Source organism: Notechis scutatus, chromosome 2 (genome assembly GCF_049901735.1).
Source record: "Notechis scutatus isolate UNSWTSFEM ecotype Mainland chromosome 2, rNotScu1.2, whole genome shotgun sequence".
NCBI lineage: Eukaryota > Metazoa > Chordata > Lepidosauria > Squamata > Elapidae > Notechis > Notechis scutatus.
The window spans coordinates 111,007,998-111,027,860 of record NC_142010.1 but is presented as its reverse complement, the minus strand read 5'-3'; the positions used below and the strand labels follow the sequence as shown (position 1 = coordinate 111,027,860).

Sequence of the window (19,863 nt, the reverse complement as noted above, 5' to 3'; positions counted from 1 at the left end):
TCTAGGTTGTTGGGATGAGATGAATGTGGAGTCCCTATAACAATTTGTTTTGTTATTGTTATTATTCACCATTATTGAAGTAGTCTTCCAAGTGGCTCTTTCTATACCTACTTCTTTTTTTACTAATACCTAATACCAATATACACTTATCGTTCAAACTCCAGATTTTAAGTTTAGAATTCCTATGAGGAGCAGCTCATTGAAAATGCTTCTAAATCAAGCACTTGTTGATTTTTAGGGCATCTGCTTTAAAATTACTGTATTATATAGCTCTTGTACTATTTCCAGCTTCAGGTAGCCAGCTCTTCATATTCTTCCTTCAATGCACTCAAAGGCATTCAAGCATCCCTTAATGGTGTGTTAGTTACTACAGAACTGTTTCTGCATTTCATCTCTGTAGTTCCCAGTGAGCCTGGGCGCTTGGCTTTCAACGTCATCTCCTCCACTGTGACGCAGCTGAGCTGGGCCGAGCCTGCAGAAACAAATGGCATGATCACAGCTTACGAGGTCAGCTATGGACTCGTCAACGAGGAAAACAGTAAGCATGAGATCTGTGGGCTACCCTTAAAAATCATTTATCCTGGATAACTTGTTCAATATCTTCCTAGGATTTCAATTGCATGCATTTAGAAGGCATCACTGGAGACCATTGCTCTTGAAACCTATGATATCAAAACTGTTAATCCAAGCTGCGGACTATAAGATCCCCAAATGGTGATGACAGAAGTATACACACACACACCCATCTCTCCACAGGTTGAATACAATTGGTTGACCTGTGTGTGAAGTTGACTTGGCTTCTTTTGCTTAGACTTCTTATTGAACAGTCTTATTGCAAGAATAAAGGGGAATATATGTGGCCCACAGTGGTGGGATTCAATTTTTTTTACTACCGGTTCTGTCGGCGTGGCTTGGTGGGCGTGGCAGGGGAAGGATACTGTAAAATCTCCAGTCAGAGGTGGTATTTGCGGGTTCTCCGAACTACTCAAAATTTCTGCTACCGCTCCAGAACTGGTCAGAACCTGCTGGAAACCCACCTATGGTGGCCCAGGATAATGTTGTAGGATTCCAATCTGGGTCAGTCACTGGGACTAGAGGTTTTGTCTTCTGAGCTTTCGGACTCATCCTGGAGCCATCTTCAGGGAACTTCTCTCTAGCCTCTCTGGCTTGAGAGAAGTTCCCTGAAGACAGATTCCAGCAGAAGTCCGAAAGCTCAGAAGACAAAACCTCTGGCCCTGATGACTGACCCAGAGTGGATCCTACAGTCTTATCGAAGTTTATTTTGTCGCCCATGTTTTACAAAATTTCTGACGTTTTCTCTGTCTTTCACTCTATGAAATCAACTGTTTCCACACTATTTGATAGTCCCCACAGTGCCTAGACTTCTGTCATTAGATCTTATCGCCTCTCTGCAAATTTACTTTTCAATTTTTTTGCTTTTTCGGAGAGATTTTGGGCTCAGTCCAGTTAGAAAAAAAAACCCCACTGTTCTTGCTGGTACTTCAGGGTATCCCATTTTGTCAGATACAGATAGCCAGTTTAACAGGATATATTGGATGCCTTACTCTAGTGCTTATTTGTTCACATAAAATCTTTTGCTTATTGAAAAGAGGCCATTAGATTGATTCTGCCAATCCAATACAACATTGAGAGCCCATTTGATGCATTAGTAAAGGACTGGCCTAGAAACCAGAGGACCCTGAATTCTAGTTCTCCCTTAAGCAGGAAAGCTGGCTGGATTGAAACAGAAAAGTGACCAAATATATACCAAATATATACACATATATATTTTCAGGACCCATTGGCCCCATAAAGAAAGTCTTGGTGGAAGAGCCTAAGAAGCGAATGGTTCTAATTGAAAATTTACGGGAATCACAGCCTTACCGTTATACAGTGAAGGCCAAAAATGGAGCTGGATGGGGGCCGGAAAGAGAAGCTACAATTAATTTGGCTACACAGCCAAAACGCCCTATGTCCAGTGAGTTTTTATCATAGCTTTTCAAATGTGTATGGTCAATCTTCTGCTATACAGAATTTTTGTTTTGGACTTAAACTAATGCATTGTTGTTAAGAGATATTCCTGTGAATTTGTGCTTCTATCATGTGGGTATTATGCAATCAGTATTATAGTCTGCATTTAGACAACTATACCTTGTGGAATATATATTCTCTGTTTAATGTAATACCACTGGTAACAAGGATCAAACTATTTATTAATATTCTTACTTTTAATGGTATACGCAAAATATATCACACTTTTCCACCACATTCCAGTATTCTTAGCCTAACTTGCATATTTTTACATCAAAGACCTTCAACGCTGACATAGTTTTCTCCAGTGAACTATGTCTCACGTTAGATCAAAGTACTAGATCAAACAGAGCCTTGATTTAAAGTATGGTTGGGATTCATTATGTTTGAATGTATCAAAAAATCCTATTCATATTTTCTTTCTTTCTTTCTTTCTTTCTTTCTTTCTTTCTTTCTTTCTTTCTTTCTTTCTTTCTTTCTTTCTTTCTTTCTTTCTTTCTTTCTTTCTTTCTTTCTTTCTTGCATTCATTCATTTTTTGCAGTTCCTATAATTCCTGATATACCAATAATTGATGCACAAGGAAAAGAAAACTATGACAGCTTTCTAATGTACAGCACAGATGTATTGCGTTCACCAGCTGGTAGTAAACATCCCAGCGTCTCAGATGACTCTGGTACAGTATGCTTCATTATAGCTTGCAAAAAATGTTTGGTGGCTATTTTTTAATAAAGTATAGATATAAGAGAAAATGTTTATACAAGGGCAATACAAAACAACTTGAACATGCAGAGCACCATATTAATAGGTTAGCAAATATTTTTTTTATATTATTTAGAACCAAACACATCTTAAAGCAAAGCTAATATTATTATCCTGTCTTAAAAAATCTGAGGAATGCTTTGTGTGGAGGTTTCATAGTTAAGAATATCCATACATATATTTCTGAAGTGGAATTTTTCTGTTTGGTGGTTTATCAACCCGATAGCAAAACAGGATTGTAAATTGTTTTTGTACTTGCACTTCATGGATTTTCCTCTAATGTAGCAAAATAGCAAACTATCACTTCTACCTAACCCCAACATCAAGGCACAAGTTCACTGTCAGACCACTGGACTTGTTAAATGCTTTTGCCATCTATTTTTCAGGAATGAAAGTTTCAGCTTAGAGGTCATCACAATTAATTATTTCATCATTTTTAAAAAAATTAGTTTCCCATTTCCTGGTTAACTGCTATCAGTCATTGAGGTAGTACAAATCCAAAAACCAAAATATGCCTTCCAAAACCAATCATATTTTAAATCAGGACAAAAAGATTAACAACCACATCCCATTATCTACACCAGAGATGATCAGTTTATGCTGGAAAATGAATTCTTAAACCCATCAATCAACCCATACCATTTAAGCCAGGGGTCCCTGTAACATATGCATAGAATACCAGAGTTGGAAGGGATCTTGGAGGTCATCTAGTCCAACCCTCTGCTCAAGCAGGAGAGTCTATTCCAAATATTAGCCTCTACCTAGGATCAAACTCACAGCCTCCTAATTGTGAGGTGAAAGCTCCATCTCTAGGCCACCAGAGCTGCCATTTTGACCTGGGTAGTAGATAGAAAAAGATACTGTCTGTCACAGAATTTCAAAATTCTTGCCTTTTTGAGGGTCGGATAAACAAAGTATACAGTACATGAGAACCAGTTTTTAAGTTGTTGTATTTAGGCATATGATTGATATCTTCAAAAGAAGATTCAAGTGTATTGTACTTTGCATTTGGTTTTGGTTCAGCATGTAGTTTCAATTCTTAGTCATTTTTTTCCCGATGGCCAAAGTCTACTTCTGAAAATTACTCCATTCTATTACTTGCTACAAAAGATTTTTCGAACCTTTTAAAGAAAGACAGACATAATGCTTCTATCTATGGATTCCATATTGTGATTTATCTGAATCAAGGTACAATGTACATAATTCAAGAGGAATGTAGATCATGGAAATATTGTGCATTTTTAAAATGAAAGATCTTGATGGTAATATATAATAAAATATCCTAATGATTATTAGTTAAAAAAACATTTATATTATGTTAAAATATTTTCCTACATTAGGATGTGTTAAAGATATGTAAAGATGCTGAATTATCTCAGTTTTCAAAGATCAAATAACAAAATTTCCTGTCAGCTGTTTCCTTTCCTGAATTCTACTGTTCAAAGAATGTAGATATTTTCCCCTGTAACTGTCTGGCTCTCCTGAAAGAATTTGTTCTTTTTGGACCTCGTCTGTCTGCTGTAGAATGATAGTTCTCCCAAGCATTGCCTTGATCATCCCTTCCCATTTTAGCTGTTCCTTCAGCCTTATTTATATTCAGCTTTGGAAATAATCTTCCATGAAGTAGCTGGCTCCACTTCACTTATCCCTTAATTATTCTTTTTCAATGCATACGTACTTGAAAACAAGCCACTCTCCAGGTATTACAGACGTTGGAAAACTACTTTGTCTTGAGCTGAAATGAAATTGCTCCTTTAGGCCATCCACAAGGCACAGTTATAATTTTCTGACATTGAACACTGATTGCTAGAGGGGTGGATACAATAATTTCCATACAGTCAAGGGTTCTGAAGAACCTGATCTTTTTACTGGTAGATTTAAACATACAACCATTTGTTTAATGACCTTTCAAAGAAACAAAGAGCCTCAAAAAAGTGACTTATTAGAACCATTCTTTGCACTTAAAATTGTTACAGATCTCCATGATCATGTGATCAAAATTCTGGTGCTTGGCAACTGCCATGTGTTTACAATGGGTTGCAGCGTTTCAGGGTTATCACCATTTGTAACCTTCCCAATTGGTTTTCAACAAGCAAAGTCAATGTGGGAAACCAGATTTGCCTGACAACCATTTGACAACTGCAATGATTCACTTAATAATCAGGGTGAAAAGGATTAAAATTGAATGTGATTCACTTACCGGTCTCATTTAGCAATGAAATTCTGGTCCCAACTGCAATCATAAGTCAACTTCTTGTATGTAATTTTGCAATTTGAAAAATTCTTCAGCAAGCACAGTGATGTTCTGATATGTTACTCTATGATAAGGTAATACAGTAATGTGGTTTTAAAGTTGGATTTATTTGGGTGTAACCACAATTGAATGTAGCATGATTCAGCTGCCGTACAGGTATGGGCATTTGTATAAACTATTGATATGATACAGAAAGTTTCAAAATGATTTTCCCCTTCTATTCTTACATTGAACTCTTATATATGCATATTTGGGACTATGTCCTACTGTATTAACTCAGTGAAACTTGTTTCCAGGTGACTTTGCATAGGAGATAGATAGATAGATAGATAGATAGATAGATAGATAGATAGATAGATAGATAGATAGATAGATAGATTTATTTTGGGGTCTTGCATTGAATCGTGAAATCACTACAGGTAGTCCTTGACTTACAACTACAGCTGAGTCCAAAATTTCTGTTGCTAAGCAAGGCAATTGTTGCTAAGCTGCAACAGTTGTCAGTGTGAAATACGGTCATAAGTCACTTATTTCAATGCTGTTGTAACTTCAATCACTAAACTAATTGTTGTGAGTTGAGGACTACCTCTTTCTGACGACAACTAAGGCCTAATGATGAACTTAGTACAAATAAGGCAGTTTGGGAAACTAACTCTTGTCCCTGTTGCTGGATATCTTGCTTCAGAGATATCCAGACAACTACTAAGTGTTACCCTAGGTCTTGGCTAATTTGATTCTTTACCCAATTGTGATTTTGTTTTAATTTATCATCTAATGTTATATTTATTAAATGAAGAGGATCAAGGAAGGTCGCCCCTGGTCCTATGATCTGCTGATTCTAGATATTTTTTAAAAGATGGGATGTCATACTTTTATTATGATTGGCAAGAATCAGAGAGTGGGCCTCATGGATTCCTGCTCAGGTCTCTGCTTTCCACTGATAATTTGAGCACAAATACAGTGCATGTGTAGCAGACTCCTTTCAGGGCTACAAGAGTCCTTGAGTATTGTGCTTCCTCCTAAAGTGTTGCTAGGCAGGACTGCAGGTAGTTTGCAAGTGATGGACCGGCTGCTTTGTACCCCTCATGGTGCTTCCTGTACTCTTCCGACTGTGCCAACGCAAGTCCTTCACTTGTTCCAAAAGGCTCTCGATGGAAATATGTGCAGCTGCTGGGGAACGAGCTGGACCTTCGCCACGTCACTTGGAGGCTCCCAGTAGAACTGATCCCTCGTTACTCGGACAGCAGTTGCTTTTCCTCGGACACAGAGTGTCTCCTCCATGAGGGTAGTATCCCCTCTGAGCTAGTGGACAGTGACTCAAGCAGCGGCAGCCTACCAAGGAGTGGGACTTCCCAGCCCCAACCAGGTGAAGGATGGCCACCTTCTTCCCTCCCAGTAACCATGACGTCTCCTCCTACTCCAGGGCCCTGGAATGCAATTTATTCAAGCTAACCCTCTACAAGCTCCAAGAATGTGTTAATAGCATAATACCAGGGGTGGGATTCTACAGGTTCGCACCTATTCGCTAGAACTGGTTGTTAACATTCTAAGCAGTTCGGAGAACCGGTTGTTAGAAGAAATTACTGGCCTAATCCTGTAAGGAAGGCAGGAAGGAAACATTCTGGTGCTGCTTACAGAAACTGCCTCTCCGTTAACCCTTATTACATTCTTGGCAGGACTAGACTTCCTGTCTCAGGAACTTCTCTGGAGTTTTTTTCCCCTCCTTTGCTGGTACTTTGCTTGTGTGGAGTGACCACTCAGAGTTACAATGGCACTGAAAAAAGTGACTTATGACCATTTTTCACACTTACGACTGTTGCAGCATCCCCATAGTCATGAGAGGCCAGGCAAGGAGATGCATGCCTCGATGTGAGTGATATTGAGTTGGCCACGCCCAGCCAATAACATGACCACCAAGCCACGCCCACCAACTAAGCCACGCCCACAGAACCAGTTGTTAAAAAAATTGAATCCCACCCCTGCATAATACATTTAGCATTTGTAATGGAATCTGCTTGTGATTGGTTATTTAGTACCAAAGTCGGGGCTATCCTAGGCATGGAATTGAATGAAACAGAATGGGTGTAAAGAGGGAGGATTTTGGGGGGACACATGTTGCATATTTCTGCCCTTCATGTAGTTCACAAGCTAATTTCAAAAATCCTCTGCAAACCAGCAATTCAGACATCTGAGTTCCTTTCCTAGCAGGCACTTGGTAGAAGAAGTGAAAAAAAGAGTAGGGGGGGAATGGTGGTCAGAAAGATAGACCCATTATTTCCTTCAGCCTTTTGCATTGCTGGCATTCATCCCCCAATTGATTATCCCTGAAGGAAACCCCCCCCGGCAGTATTTGGAAGTCCCCTCTTCCCATTTGAAATATCATTAGCAAAGGACAACAGTGTTATCTGCTGCAGTAACATCATAACTATAATTTTCTTCAGCATGCTAAATTGGGTGAACTTTCACCATCCTGGTATGTTCCAGCTGCTTCACGTGATAGCTTCTCCTTCATGGAACCTGTTGCCCTAAATATCTGTACAATGCCAAATAGGGGTTATTACATTGTGTAGTCAACCAATGATTCCAACAACCGTTAAAAATTTCAGTACATTCTTAGAGCCATTGAGACAGAATTAATGCTTTCCCCTGAGCATTTTCTGTAATTCATTTAAGAATTTCTCTTCATCTTGCCCTCATTATTTCCAATAGTGGTTTACAGAGTTGATTGAAGAACTCGAAAACAGAAAAAAGAGATGGCCAGCCAGAGTGTTTGTTATTAATATCTGGTGCCAATATATATATAATGCCTCTGAATATGAAGGGTCTCTAACTATTCGGACAGACTTTTGAATATATTAGACATACAGGAACTTAATGAATGCTCTAAAATTGCTAGCAATTATAATCATGTCTTGCCTTTTCCAATGATCGCTTGTTTTAAAGTGGATTAAAGTAGTAATAACATTTTCTTGTTTGAAAAATATAGCATTACTTGAATATCATGTCCTTTAGTATATCATTTGGCATTCATGAGACCACCTTCTGACCTAACCAACCCTTGCTCTTTTCCTATTGGTCCTTTCAATCTGTTTAATTCTGATATTGATGTTTTGTTGTGCATTGTGGATTTAAGTGATGTGACATAAGGGTTGTGGGTTCTTATGGAGCTCCAGAATGCACTTTATAGATAAGAAACAGAATAATAAAGCCAAGGTCAATGTTTCACAAACTGATGCTCTTCAGGTGTCTTCAGCTTTGAATCCCATTAATCTGCAACCAACATATCTGGTTGGAAATAATACAGCTGAAATCAATATATTGGAGGCACTTGGTTACATTTTGATACTAGAAACTTTAAGTTCACATATCTTACGAGACATTTCTTTAATTTAAACATGGATTAGTTAATGTAACCACAGTTGGCTGATTTCATACAGCATGTTGCCATGAACCTTGATATATGAACTGTAGTGTTTGGGTTCACTAAGTAAAAATGAGACCACATTATGACTTAGCACAGATCGCGAGCCCAGGCATTCTAAGATATCTTTATTGTCAAATCTCATATTCATTAACTTGGCTGAGATGCATATCTGTAGTCACTGGTTACAGATATTAACTGCAGCAAATTGAATAATTTCCAGAACATCTGATGAATGGCCGACTGGATATTGCCTTCCCTGCCGGTAGTGGAAGTTTAACCCGAAATCATCTAAGTCCACATGTATACCACGAGAGAAGAGTGATTGGAAACTCATCGCTAACAAGAGAGTATACCACGGTGTCTGGACACGGTAGGTGACTAATGTGCGCGAATCTGTTAGTGATTTGAGAATGTTCAGTGTTCTATCAGAAGCAGATTCTAGTTAGTTGAAGTCTTCCTCTCCCACTTGGTCTCTCATGCCAGTTAGTATTAGATAGGAAAAAAATTATTCCTTCTTCCTCAGGCTATTCCTTCAGTCACTGTGCCTGGTGTTGGTGCTGCAATCTTTTTCTGGTACTCTCAATGGTGTGTCTTTCTTTCTCTCTGTTTTTGGCATGTCCTTTAGACCCTTCCAAGAATGTTTTCTCTCCCACATACGAAGAAACTAGAAGGATACTCCAGATCCCACAGGATGTGGGCTTTAGGAGGGCAAATGTGATGGGTTACTCTGACAGCCGTGATGCTCGGGATTCTATAGTCATGACTGATGGGCCCTCTTGGATTTCCAAATACTTAGGTATAGCAAACAGCACAGCATGGCTGATCATCTGCAAGACTGTTGGCTCCAGCTACAGTGACTCATCTCATAAGCTGCTAATTTATTCATGTTAAGTCCCTTCAAGTGGCTTGGGTGCATGTGCTAATTTGCTCTGCCTTCTAACCTTACATCTCTTTCACTTTGATGGCTTTCATGTTCTAACGACATCACTTCAGTTATTATATTACGTACTCAAAGGAGTTAGTGCTCAGACAGTATCCTTAACAATCTGCTATTCTTCTGTGTCTCCAGGTCCATCTGCCCAGATTGTAACAGGCAAATATTACAATATGTTCCTTTTAAAACATATTTACATAGTTCAAGGAGTTGCTGAGGTTTATGGTCTATATTTATTATAGCTCACAAGCTTATAATTGCAGCTAGTTCCTCTGGTTTTGAAACTACCTTGTCCTCTGTAGAAAGGAAAGCACCTTGCTTGCATCCAAAATAAACATTTGGAAAAGAGGGAAATTTCTAATTCTACAAAAGGAAGGGGTGGTCTAGCCAGATGAGTCTATTCTTTTAAGGAGGAAGCAAAATGTTTTAGGAGCATTTTCTCTCTTGACTAATTTGCCTAGATGCAAAAAGACGAGCAAAAGTTGGTGGTTGGCTCGAACTGCCTGGAAAGCAATTCCATGTCTCCTAATAGAGGCACTCTAGGAATTGCTGCAGTTCAGATAATAATTGCTATATAATTTTGTCTTCCACTTTTAAAGGGTGCAACTACAATTATAGCAATAGCACTTATATACCGCTTCACAGTGCTTTACAGCCCTCTCTAAGCAGTTTACAGAGTCAGCATATTGCCCCCAACAATTTTGGGTCCTCATTTTACCCACCTCGGAAGGATGGAAGGCTGAGTCAACCTTGAGCCTGGTGGGATTTGAACTGCCAAATTGCAGGCAGCCGACAGTCAGCAGAAGTAGCCTGCAGTACTACACTCTAACCACTGTGCCACTGAGGCTCATTATGACAACATTTAATTGTTCCCTTCCCATTCTGAATAACAGAGCACAACAAACAGAAAAGAAAAGGCAGGAGTCATTTACAATATACAATGTAAAGATTGTAAAATCAATTTTGTAGGCTAGACAGGCAGAGGAGTAGCAAAGCACATCCAGAAATACCAAATAGCAGTGGAAAGACACAACGAGAACTCCTTAATCTTACATTCTTGGATGAGACATGAAACATCTTCAAGGAAAAGCAAAGTTCCGTTGGCTTTTGAAAACGCACCTTTGAGACAAACATAACCTAGATGGCTGGAGAATCTCCATAGACATCTTAATCTCACAACACATAGACAGACTTAGCCACTCAGTATCTCAGTTTTAAATGGGAAACTATTAACTTCATAAACCAAGCCAAATTGAAAAATGCTAGGGAATTCCTAGGACATTCAGACAAATCAGCTATCAGTAGACTTAGAGAAATAAATCATATTTACACACCATTCAAAAAAGGCAATAAAAATCTAGGAAGGAAACAAAAAGGTAAGAACACATACTGTCTAACTGCCCATATTCAGATAAGCAGGGATCAACACAAGACAAACAATCAGGCAGAAAACGATATTTTAATCGAGGAATCACCAAGGAGGAAATTACACCCCTATCCAAATTGTCGGGGCAAGATAGCAAAACCAACATTCACTTACTTTAATGATGTTATCTAGTTGGGTAATGAAACATCTGCAAGCAAACAAGCTTAGACAGTACCAAAAGTTCTGCAAAATGAACAATCCAGGATGCATTTTGTCCTCCTCAGTCCCAGAAGGCATGGGACTACACTGACTCGGAAGATGTCTATGAAGTTCTGATCAGCTAGGCCCTAGTTTGGCAGGGTGGGTGAGTTTAATCTAACCTCCACCTGGAACCTTGCCATGCCCTGGGGATCTAGGACCTGGGGACAAGAAGAAGAATTGCTTCCCTGACAAAACCAAATCTTTTCTTGTTTTCCTGCTGCATGTTACCATGCAATGCAGCCAAGGTGTTGTTTTCATTCACTGTCCAATGATTCTTCAACCATACTGTTCCCCTCATTTCTTCTGGCTACATTCTCAACAGTACTTACTTTTTGCTTGTTCTTTGACACAAAAGGGGTTCTCATGCTGATGTGTAAGATTGTGTGTGGTCCTTTCCCGGCCTTTAGATCTAATCCTGCTATTTTCTATCTGCCTCAGATTCTAGAATGCAGCTTCTGAATGTTCCAGACACCCCTACTCGCCTGGTGTTCTCTGCCCTCGGGCCAACCTCCCTGAAAGTCAGCTGGCAGGAACCCCACTGTGATAAAGAAGTACAAGGATACAGTGTGCAATACCAACTTCTCAATGGAGGTCAGTGAAGCTCTCTCTGTGGTGAAAGTGGGAATCGGAAATATCCACATAAAACCCTCTTTTGTCAAAAGGCATCAGATTCTAGAGCAATCAGAACATGATTTGTACATGAGCGATCAGAACATGGAACAACCCCCAAATCGTGTTTCTTATTGCTGATATCTGTGTCTAAACTGCCCAAACAGATTTCCCTGTCCTGTTGTTTTCCAGATGTTTCCACACACCACAGCAAGGGCAGAACCTTCATAGACCCTCTGTGAGGGGGATGGACAGTTTCTAAATTTGATAAATAAATAAATATTTCTGTATATGCTGAATAATGTTTCCTAATATATTATCTAATATATACCCATGAGGAGATAGCTTCAGTGGTGGTATTCAGCTGGTTCGCACTGGTTCAGGAGAACCGGTAGTGGCAATTTGGCCTGGGTCACTGAACCGGTAGCGACTTTTGGCTGGCCACACCCCCCTCCGGTCGTCCAGTCACCACTCGCTTCTTTGACTGGAATAAGGCTAATGTGAATTTAGATCCTGATGAAAAACACTGTTCAAAATGTGTTAAATCCTTAATTCCCAAACAATCCAGAGACAGAATTTGTAGGTTTAGTTTTCTTTTCATTTTCTATGAGACGTGGTATTACAAGAGAGACAAGGACGTAGTTTTTCTTTTAAAGTACACTAAAATAAAAGGCGTGATCATCTATGAAGAAGAAACATTCAATTATTTCTGAACGAAAGATCATATGCATGGTTGCCTCAAGATCTGATTTGTAGCATTCAGCGTATCGCATTCACTAGCAGTACCTATTCTGCCAATAGAAGCTGCAATTTTTGATCATCATAGTTTGTGGGATGACAGCTGGTTTTTCTCTTATTTCTTAGGTGAAATAAAAAGACTTACAATTCCCAGTCCAATGCAGAACTCTGTGGTGGTGGATGATCTATTACCTAACCACTCCTATGTCTTCAAAGTAAAGGCCCAAAGTGATGAGGGATGGGGTCCAGAAAGAGAAGGTGTGATAACCATTGAGTCACAGGTGGATCCACGCAGCCCTCTCAGTCCCGTGCCAGGTAATTGTTTTGAAGTGCTTACAATTTCATGGATATGCTACTCCTTTTCCAGATGTTGATTTTCAGCTGTGCTTTTTTGGAGAAGGAGTTCAAAGTAGATCTTTGTTTATTCTGCATGAAAACCATGCATGTAGTCGTTATTCATATTCCACCTTTCTTTTGGAAAGTGGGATTGTCACATCCTTATTTTAAAATTAAGATAGGTTTAGGCAAAGAGAGAGAGAGTGGCCCAAGTTAGTCTTGATACTGGAGTAAGGAATAGAATCTGGGCTTCCCCAGTGCCAGTCCTACATTCATCCACTGCTTCCACTGAATCTTGAGTGGTAGTTTACTTCCTGTAAATTTCAAATGTAGTTGGGTTAGCTTTTTGGATACAACAAAGTAAAAAGTATAGAAGATATTTGAAAAGCCCAAATGCAATTCTACAATTCTAAATCCTTGAACTTCTTCCTGTGCCTCTGTTTGCTACTGGTTTGATTTTCTCTTAACGGAACTCTGACCATTCTTCTTGACTTGATAGGATCGCCATTTACTCTGAGCACTCCCAGTGCCCCGGGGCCTCTCGTCTTCACAGCCTTGAGTCCAGACTCGCTTCAGCTAAGTTGGGAGAGACCCCGCCAACCCAATGGATTAATTCTGGGCTACATGGTCACTTGTGAAACTCTGCAGGGTGGAGGTATGTCAGCCTTTTGAAACACATTCCACTTCAGTTGCAAAGCTTCTCCCAGATAACGTATAGCATTTCCCAATTTATAGAAGAGAGCAGGACAGCCCTGGGTTGCATAAAACCACAATCACCTGAAGCAAAGGGTCTGGCACGAGGAGGAGATGGGAGTGTATGAGTGGGTATGTGTTATTCCTTAAGCTTCCTACCTGTTGTTTTTATTTTTCTCTGCTCAGGGGAACCCAGGACTATCTATGTGGAAGGAGATAACCCAGAGACCACCCTTACAGTGCCTTACCTGAGCGAAAATGTTCCGTATAAGTTCAAAGTGCAAGCCAAGACCACTCAGGGCTTTGGCCCTGAAAGGGAGGGCATTATCACCATTGAATCTCAAGACGCAGGTATGCTTTGGTGCCAAAGAACTTCTATCATCTGTTCTTCTTGGAGTGCTGTTAAGGGCACGTTGTCTTAACAAAATGTTTAAAAAAAACCAGAATGTCAATTCCTCTTTCCTTTCATACTGTAAAGTATAAATTATAGGAATTGGCTCTGGCTCTGGCCTTGTCAGGTGTTCCATGGGCTAATGGGTGGTGTCTGATTATTCCCGCTGCCTAACCTGAAACATAAAGGCGAGTTGCCAGCAACAGAAGGAGAGGTGGCATGCCACAGCAGCAGGATAACAGAATAACAGAGCTGGAAGGAACCTTGGGGTCTTCTACTCCAACTCCTTGCACAAGCAGGCAGCTGTATACCATTCCAGACATGTTCTGTCCAGTCTCTTCTTAAAAGCCTCCAGTGATGGAGCACCCACTTCTGGAGGCAAATTGTTCCACTGATTAATTGTTCTAACTGTCAGGAAATTTCTCCTTAGTTCTAAGTTGCTTCTCTCCTTGATTAGTTCCCACCCATTGCTTCTTATCTTGTCTTCTGGTGCTTTGGAAAATAGATTGACCCTCCTCTTCTTTGTGCCAAATATTGGAACACTGCTATCATGCCACCCCTAGTCCTTCTTTTCACTGAACTAGACAAACCTAATTCCTGCAACCGTTCTTCACGATTTAGCCTCCAGCCCCCTTTTTTTCTGCACTCTTTCCAAATGTCTACATCTTTTTTATAACCAAAACTGGATGCAGTATTGTAAGTGTGGTCTTACAAAGGCTTTATAAAGCGGTATCAATACTTCATGTGATTTTTATTCTATCCCTCTGTTAATGCAACCTAGCATTGTGTTGGCTTTTTTGGTTGCTGCCGCACAGTGGTGGCTCATATTTAAGTAATTGTCCACTAGGACTCTATGTCACCAGTGGTTAATAGAAAGTGGTTAATAGAAACTGAGCAGATCTCAAGCTTTGCTAAGTCATCACAGTCATCTCTGAAATTCTGAAGATTGCACTTGTAACAAAGCTGGTTTCCAGAGAAGATACAAAACACTCCAATTAGATGTGAAAAACCCAAATTTCAATGGTCTTAACTTTGGGCTGGAGATGAGGACAGGTGAGAGCACACTTCAGGTTGCTTTCCTTAAATGTTGTTCTTTTGTGGGGTCTATGAAGTATGCCTTCTTGCATTTGCCCCATGTGCTGTGAAACACCCTTCTCCCAAAGACCTGGCAGTCTGCTCATACTCCTTACTTTCTAGAAGGTCTGGAAATGTTGACTCTTCCTACAAGCATTGGATAGGATGAGGCTGGAATTCCAGTAAGATGATACTTAGATGTAGGCGAAATTTTGATCCCAGGATTCCATCGGTTTTTGAAATTTTCACTGACTTTGTTTTCTGATTGTTTTTAATGTTTTCTGTACTATCCAGAGGTACTGTTACAATATAAGCAGCTGTATAAGTCTTTTGAAATAAAAACGCACATATGAATGTGTTCTTAAAGAACAGTGAGTAAGGCATCCAAACCCCAAAGTTAGGGTAACATGGATGTGTTAAAGTTGGGTCTTCATTATCCAATTTGTACAAGTGTAATATATGGGAGTAGACAGCTTGAATGGTGTATCAGTTTTTCCTTAATACGATACGTGCATGGACATTTTAAATACTCTTAAAAGTAATGCTTTTTTCTTAGGGAGTAGAAAATTGATCTTCAAGGCGATGCAAATGGTTTTTACAAGTTTCTGCTTTTGAAGCTGTTCTCATCCCATTTTAATTCAAAGGGAGACAGATGATAAATGATAAAAAATAAATGAAGATTTGGAAAGATTAGCCAGAAATAAAAGTAACAGAATAGAGCTTTGCATCATGGATATGTGAAAACAAATGTTTTGCTTTAGACACTGCCTTCTTGCATTTCTTCTCAGAGTCATTTTTTAAAACATAATATTAGATGGTATGAGAATTAGATATCCAAGCACTGAATTACATTTCTACCCACCCATCTTTTCTGCTTTAGGAGTATTCTCTCAATATGGAACACATCAATTCACCAGGGAGGAAGTCTTCAATCTCCCTACAGAATACAACACCCAAACGAGCATCACTCACTCCCTACTGGATCCTTTATATGCAGGTAAAAAAAGGGAATGATGGAAATAAGGGGTGCCTTGATTTTTAATAACCTTGCTAAGATCTTTGGGACAATATTAATATGAAGAGTACCTGGGATTCATAATCTTTATTCAGAAATAGTTAAACGAGAATGAAATCCAGTCTACTCCTGAAGTTATGTTTATGCTAATGTTAAGAGAATGTGGGCCTTTATGCTGCTTTCCTTGTCTTCCATTCCACTTCAAGAAAAAGTAAGAAAAATTTCCCCCTAGAAAGTTGGCAGAACAGGCCTTTTTCGTACATAGCTTTACTGAATGGTACTATATTTTTTTCATAGTATTAGGAAACTCTCCTATCACTGCTAAGGCCAGGAACCATAACAGAGCAGTTATTTCTAAGTTAAAGAACTGCTTTTTTTTTTTTTTTTGGTACAAAAATTAAATGGAGACCAAAAGAGCTTCTGCTTAAAGCACATTAGGACCAGCATCCCAACTTTATTTAGGAACTTTGGAAAGTATTATATTCATCACACAAACGGTGCTGAATGCCTGCAGGTGCACCCGTGAGATCTTTTAAGATAAGACGTCTGTGTTGCTTTATATGTAATTGTAAAGCTTTTTAGGTTATGGATGATTTCGCAGGATATGAAGAGGTCTGTCTTTTAGAATTTAGATGATAATCAGAAGTGTGACTTCAGGAATGATTTCGCAGGATATGAAGAGGTCTGTCTTTTAGATGATAATCAGAAGTGTGACTTTAGGAAGGGCTGGGATATTTACTACCTCTAAGCGGGCTTGGCTCTTTCCCGAGTCCCTGAACAGGTCTAGGGGTATCAGATAAACGTCTCTAGGGTGTTTCTAAACGCAACCAAGTGCAGGGGCAGAAGTCATAAAAGCAATGCTTCAGGATTACAAAACAAAAAATAAACTATGTTAAGCTTTCACATACGTATGGCTATGTGTTTGTGCGCATACACAGATTGAACGCACTTAACGTCTCAATTAATTTAGTTAATAAAACAATTAGCTGGGTTCGCAAAATGCACTTGTATAAATCAGAATATATTTGGGGTTACTCCACATACTCAACAAAACCTAAACAGCCAGTTTTATGCTTTAAGAATGAATTGCAAATCTAACAAACGGGTGGGGGGGGTTGTTTGTTTGTTTTTTGCTATTTTTATTCTGTCCCCTCGTTTCAGATGGGATGCTGATGACTACCCAGCGAGTGGAGAGTGGCGGCACCCTTACCAAACAGATCACCAAAGAATACATCACCAGCACGATGTCCAGCAATAGTGGGACATTCTCCAGACAGACAGAGAGACAATTCTATGAAGCTTAAGCGCACAAGGAAACTGCCCCAAAAGACACTTGCGTTTCCACAAGATGTTCTGTGGCCATCCTTCAGATGGGAGCGGATGGCAACCTCTGTGCTCCATTAACCCTAAAAGTCACTCGCTGGCCATTGCTTTTGAAACGCCACCAGGTGGTATCTGCACACAGCCTAGCTGGTAAAACTAGCATCTCGTGAAAGGAGCTTTTAACAGAACACTTGATTATGAAACTCTCTTGGCTAGTTCTACTCTGAGCCCAGCTCATGAGTATCTTGCTTTTCTGCTCTGGATTTGGTTTGAAATCCTTACCTCAGACCATCCTTTTTCACTTTGCCTATTTTAACTGGATCTCTTCCTCTTTGTCGATGTGAAGACCACCCTGAGTTTTTCTTCTTCTGAGCATGATAACATCCTGTTTGTCATACACATTCCTTGCAATGCAGGGGAGTTAATCCAATTGTTGGAAAGTAGTAGGTTATAAAATCGCATGCTGTGCAGTATATAGGAATTCATTAACAGATTAACAAAAAAAATACTGTTGCCTATTCTATGGTATAAGGTTGCTAAAATATATACAGGTAGTCCTCGTTTAGTGACTGTTTGTTCAGCAGTCGTTTGCTGTTACAACCATAATAAAAAACTAACTCTATGACTAATCCTTGTATTTATGACCTTTGCAGATAAAGATAAAGCAAAAGACAGTTGAAGCAAGAGTATAAACACAAGCACAGTTTCACTTAGTGACTGTTAAGAACCGGAGTTGCTGGTCCCAGGTCATGATTGCTAAACAAGTACTACCTGTAAATCCTTTTCCAAAGAATCCCCGATACAACATGGGGCCAATTAACGTATCTTTCCAACTTCAATGTCAAATATTGGGTATTGTGTCATGGACAATATCTTTAAGAGGAAGCCCTCAAAATAAAAATAAGTAAAAATAAATAAATATACTTTTAGCCAACAATTTACTTGCTTTCAGATGAGGCTCTTATGGTACAATTGCAATAGCCCTTGGTCATAGTCCCAATGTCATTGTTTCCCATACATTTTCCTACTACTTGTTTGGTCTTTTCCCCCCAACCACATATGAACTAGTAAACTGACAATGATAGCACCGTGTCACAGTGTTTTTTGGGAAGTAATCCTAAAACTCATTTGGAAACAAACTGAAACCCTAATTAATATTAGTTAATGTGGCTGTGCTGCCCAGGAATTCTTCGGTGAGGTCAGGATGCAATTATGTGGCATGTTATCTATCTAAATCAGGGTTCTCAAAGCTTATTGACTTGGTGGACTTCAACTCTATGCCAGCTAGGAATTCTGGGAATTGAAGTCCACAAGTCTTAAATTTGACATGATTGGAGACCTCTAATCTAAATGACAAGTTTATTCATCAGTGCCTATCATCACATAAGGTATGGGTAATGCTAGTTGGCTTATCCTGCACCCCACGACTTGAAGTGCCCCGTAGTTGTGGGTGGTTCTCAGAACAGATGGACATAACATTTCTTGAAACTGAACATTTGATCAATGCCACTAGGAAGAGTAATGCAGCAGGGCCCATTCATTCAAAATGGAGCTCTTAGATTCTTATATTCAGTGCTGTGAATCATTCATAAGATATGGAATTGTTAAAGTTCCTGGACTATCTTTCAAACGGGCAAGATTTCTTTAGTATTCAAGAAAATGAATGATTTCCTGCATCCTTTGTAAGAAAGTTCCAAATCATTTCTTCCTAGGAGAAGCTGCATTAACTTTTATCTTCAGAGCTTCCCATTTCTTTTTCTGATAACGATTTCCTGTTTCTTGCAAACTCTTTACTACCGATTATTAAACTTTTCCCTCAGAATAAGAACCACACATCTTGGTATAATCCAAAGAGTCACTGGAGGTATCTAGTGGCCATATTTTAGTAACACGGTCAGGGGTGGGATTCAAATGTTTAACAACTGGTTCTGTGGGCGTGGCTTAGTTGTTGGGCGTGACTTGGTGGTCATGTGACTGGGTGGACATGGGTTGGTGATCATGTGACTGGCTGGGCGTGGCCAACTCAACATCACTCACATTGAGGCACGCATCTCCTCGCATGGCCTCTCGTGACTGTGGGGATGCTGCAACAGTTGTAAGCGTGAAAAAGGGTCATAAGTCACTTTTTTCAGTGCCATTGTAACTTTGAATGGTCACTCCACACAAGCAAAGTATCAGCAAAGGAGGGAAAAAAACTCCAGAGAAGTTCCAGAGACAGGAAGTCTAGTCCTGCCAAGAATGTAATAAGGGTTAACGGAGAGGCAGTTTCTGCAAGCAACAGCAGAATGTTTCCTTCCTGCCTTCCTTACAGGATTAGGCCAGTAATTTCTTCTAACAACCGGTTCTCCGAACTGCTTAGAAAGTTAACAACCGGTTCTACCAAATAGGTGCAAACTGGTAGAATCCCACCCCTGAACACGGTCATTCTAAACAGAAGTTTCAAAAGGCATTCTATGCTTTCACTGACGTATAATGAAAAACACATTATAATGTAAATTATATGTTTGTAGATTATTATGGCTTGCAGATGATGATGGAATTAAGTACATATGCAGTTTCAGTATTTCAGAGATCTAACAGATGGTGCTTTGGACCAGATGGCTTTTTATTGCACTTAATAAACATTTTCTCTATGATCGCAGCTGGTTTTTTTA

General features: G+C 39.6%; 1 protein-coding gene across 22 annotated transcripts in view; it reads left to right on the top strand.

Moving 5' to 3' along the window:
• The window catches only part of ITGB4 (integrin subunit beta 4), an 85,246-nt gene extending 65,401 nt beyond the window's left edge, over positions 1-19,845 (top strand). For 9 of the 22 annotated variants that reach the window (XM_087955780.1, XM_087955779.1, XM_026667469.2 and 6 more), the window contains exons 30-41: positions 401-538; positions 1,796-1,978; positions 2,574-2,705; positions 6,190-6,411; positions 8,690-8,839; positions 9,095-9,265; positions 11,469-11,621; positions 12,504-12,692; positions 13,213-13,368; positions 13,593-13,757; positions 15,752-15,868; positions 17,048-19,845. In XM_087955780.1, coding sequence (XP_087811906.1) covers positions 401-538; positions 1,796-1,978; positions 2,574-2,705; positions 6,190-6,411; positions 8,690-8,839; positions 9,095-9,265; positions 11,469-11,621; positions 12,504-12,692; positions 13,213-13,368; positions 13,593-13,757; positions 15,752-15,868; positions 17,048-17,190 — 1,919 coding nt within the window. In that variant the 3' untranslated portion in view covers positions 17,191-19,845. The remainder of the gene's footprint in view (positions 1-400; positions 539-1,795; positions 1,979-2,573; positions 2,706-6,189; positions 6,412-8,689; positions 8,840-9,094; positions 9,266-11,468; positions 11,622-12,503; positions 12,693-13,212; positions 13,369-13,592; positions 13,758-15,751; positions 15,869-17,047) is intronic. The other 13 variants (XM_087955793.1, XM_026667471.2, XM_087955796.1 and 10 more) reach the window with 3 other exon arrangements.
• The last annotated feature ends 18 nt before the right edge of the window (positions 19,846-19,863 follow it).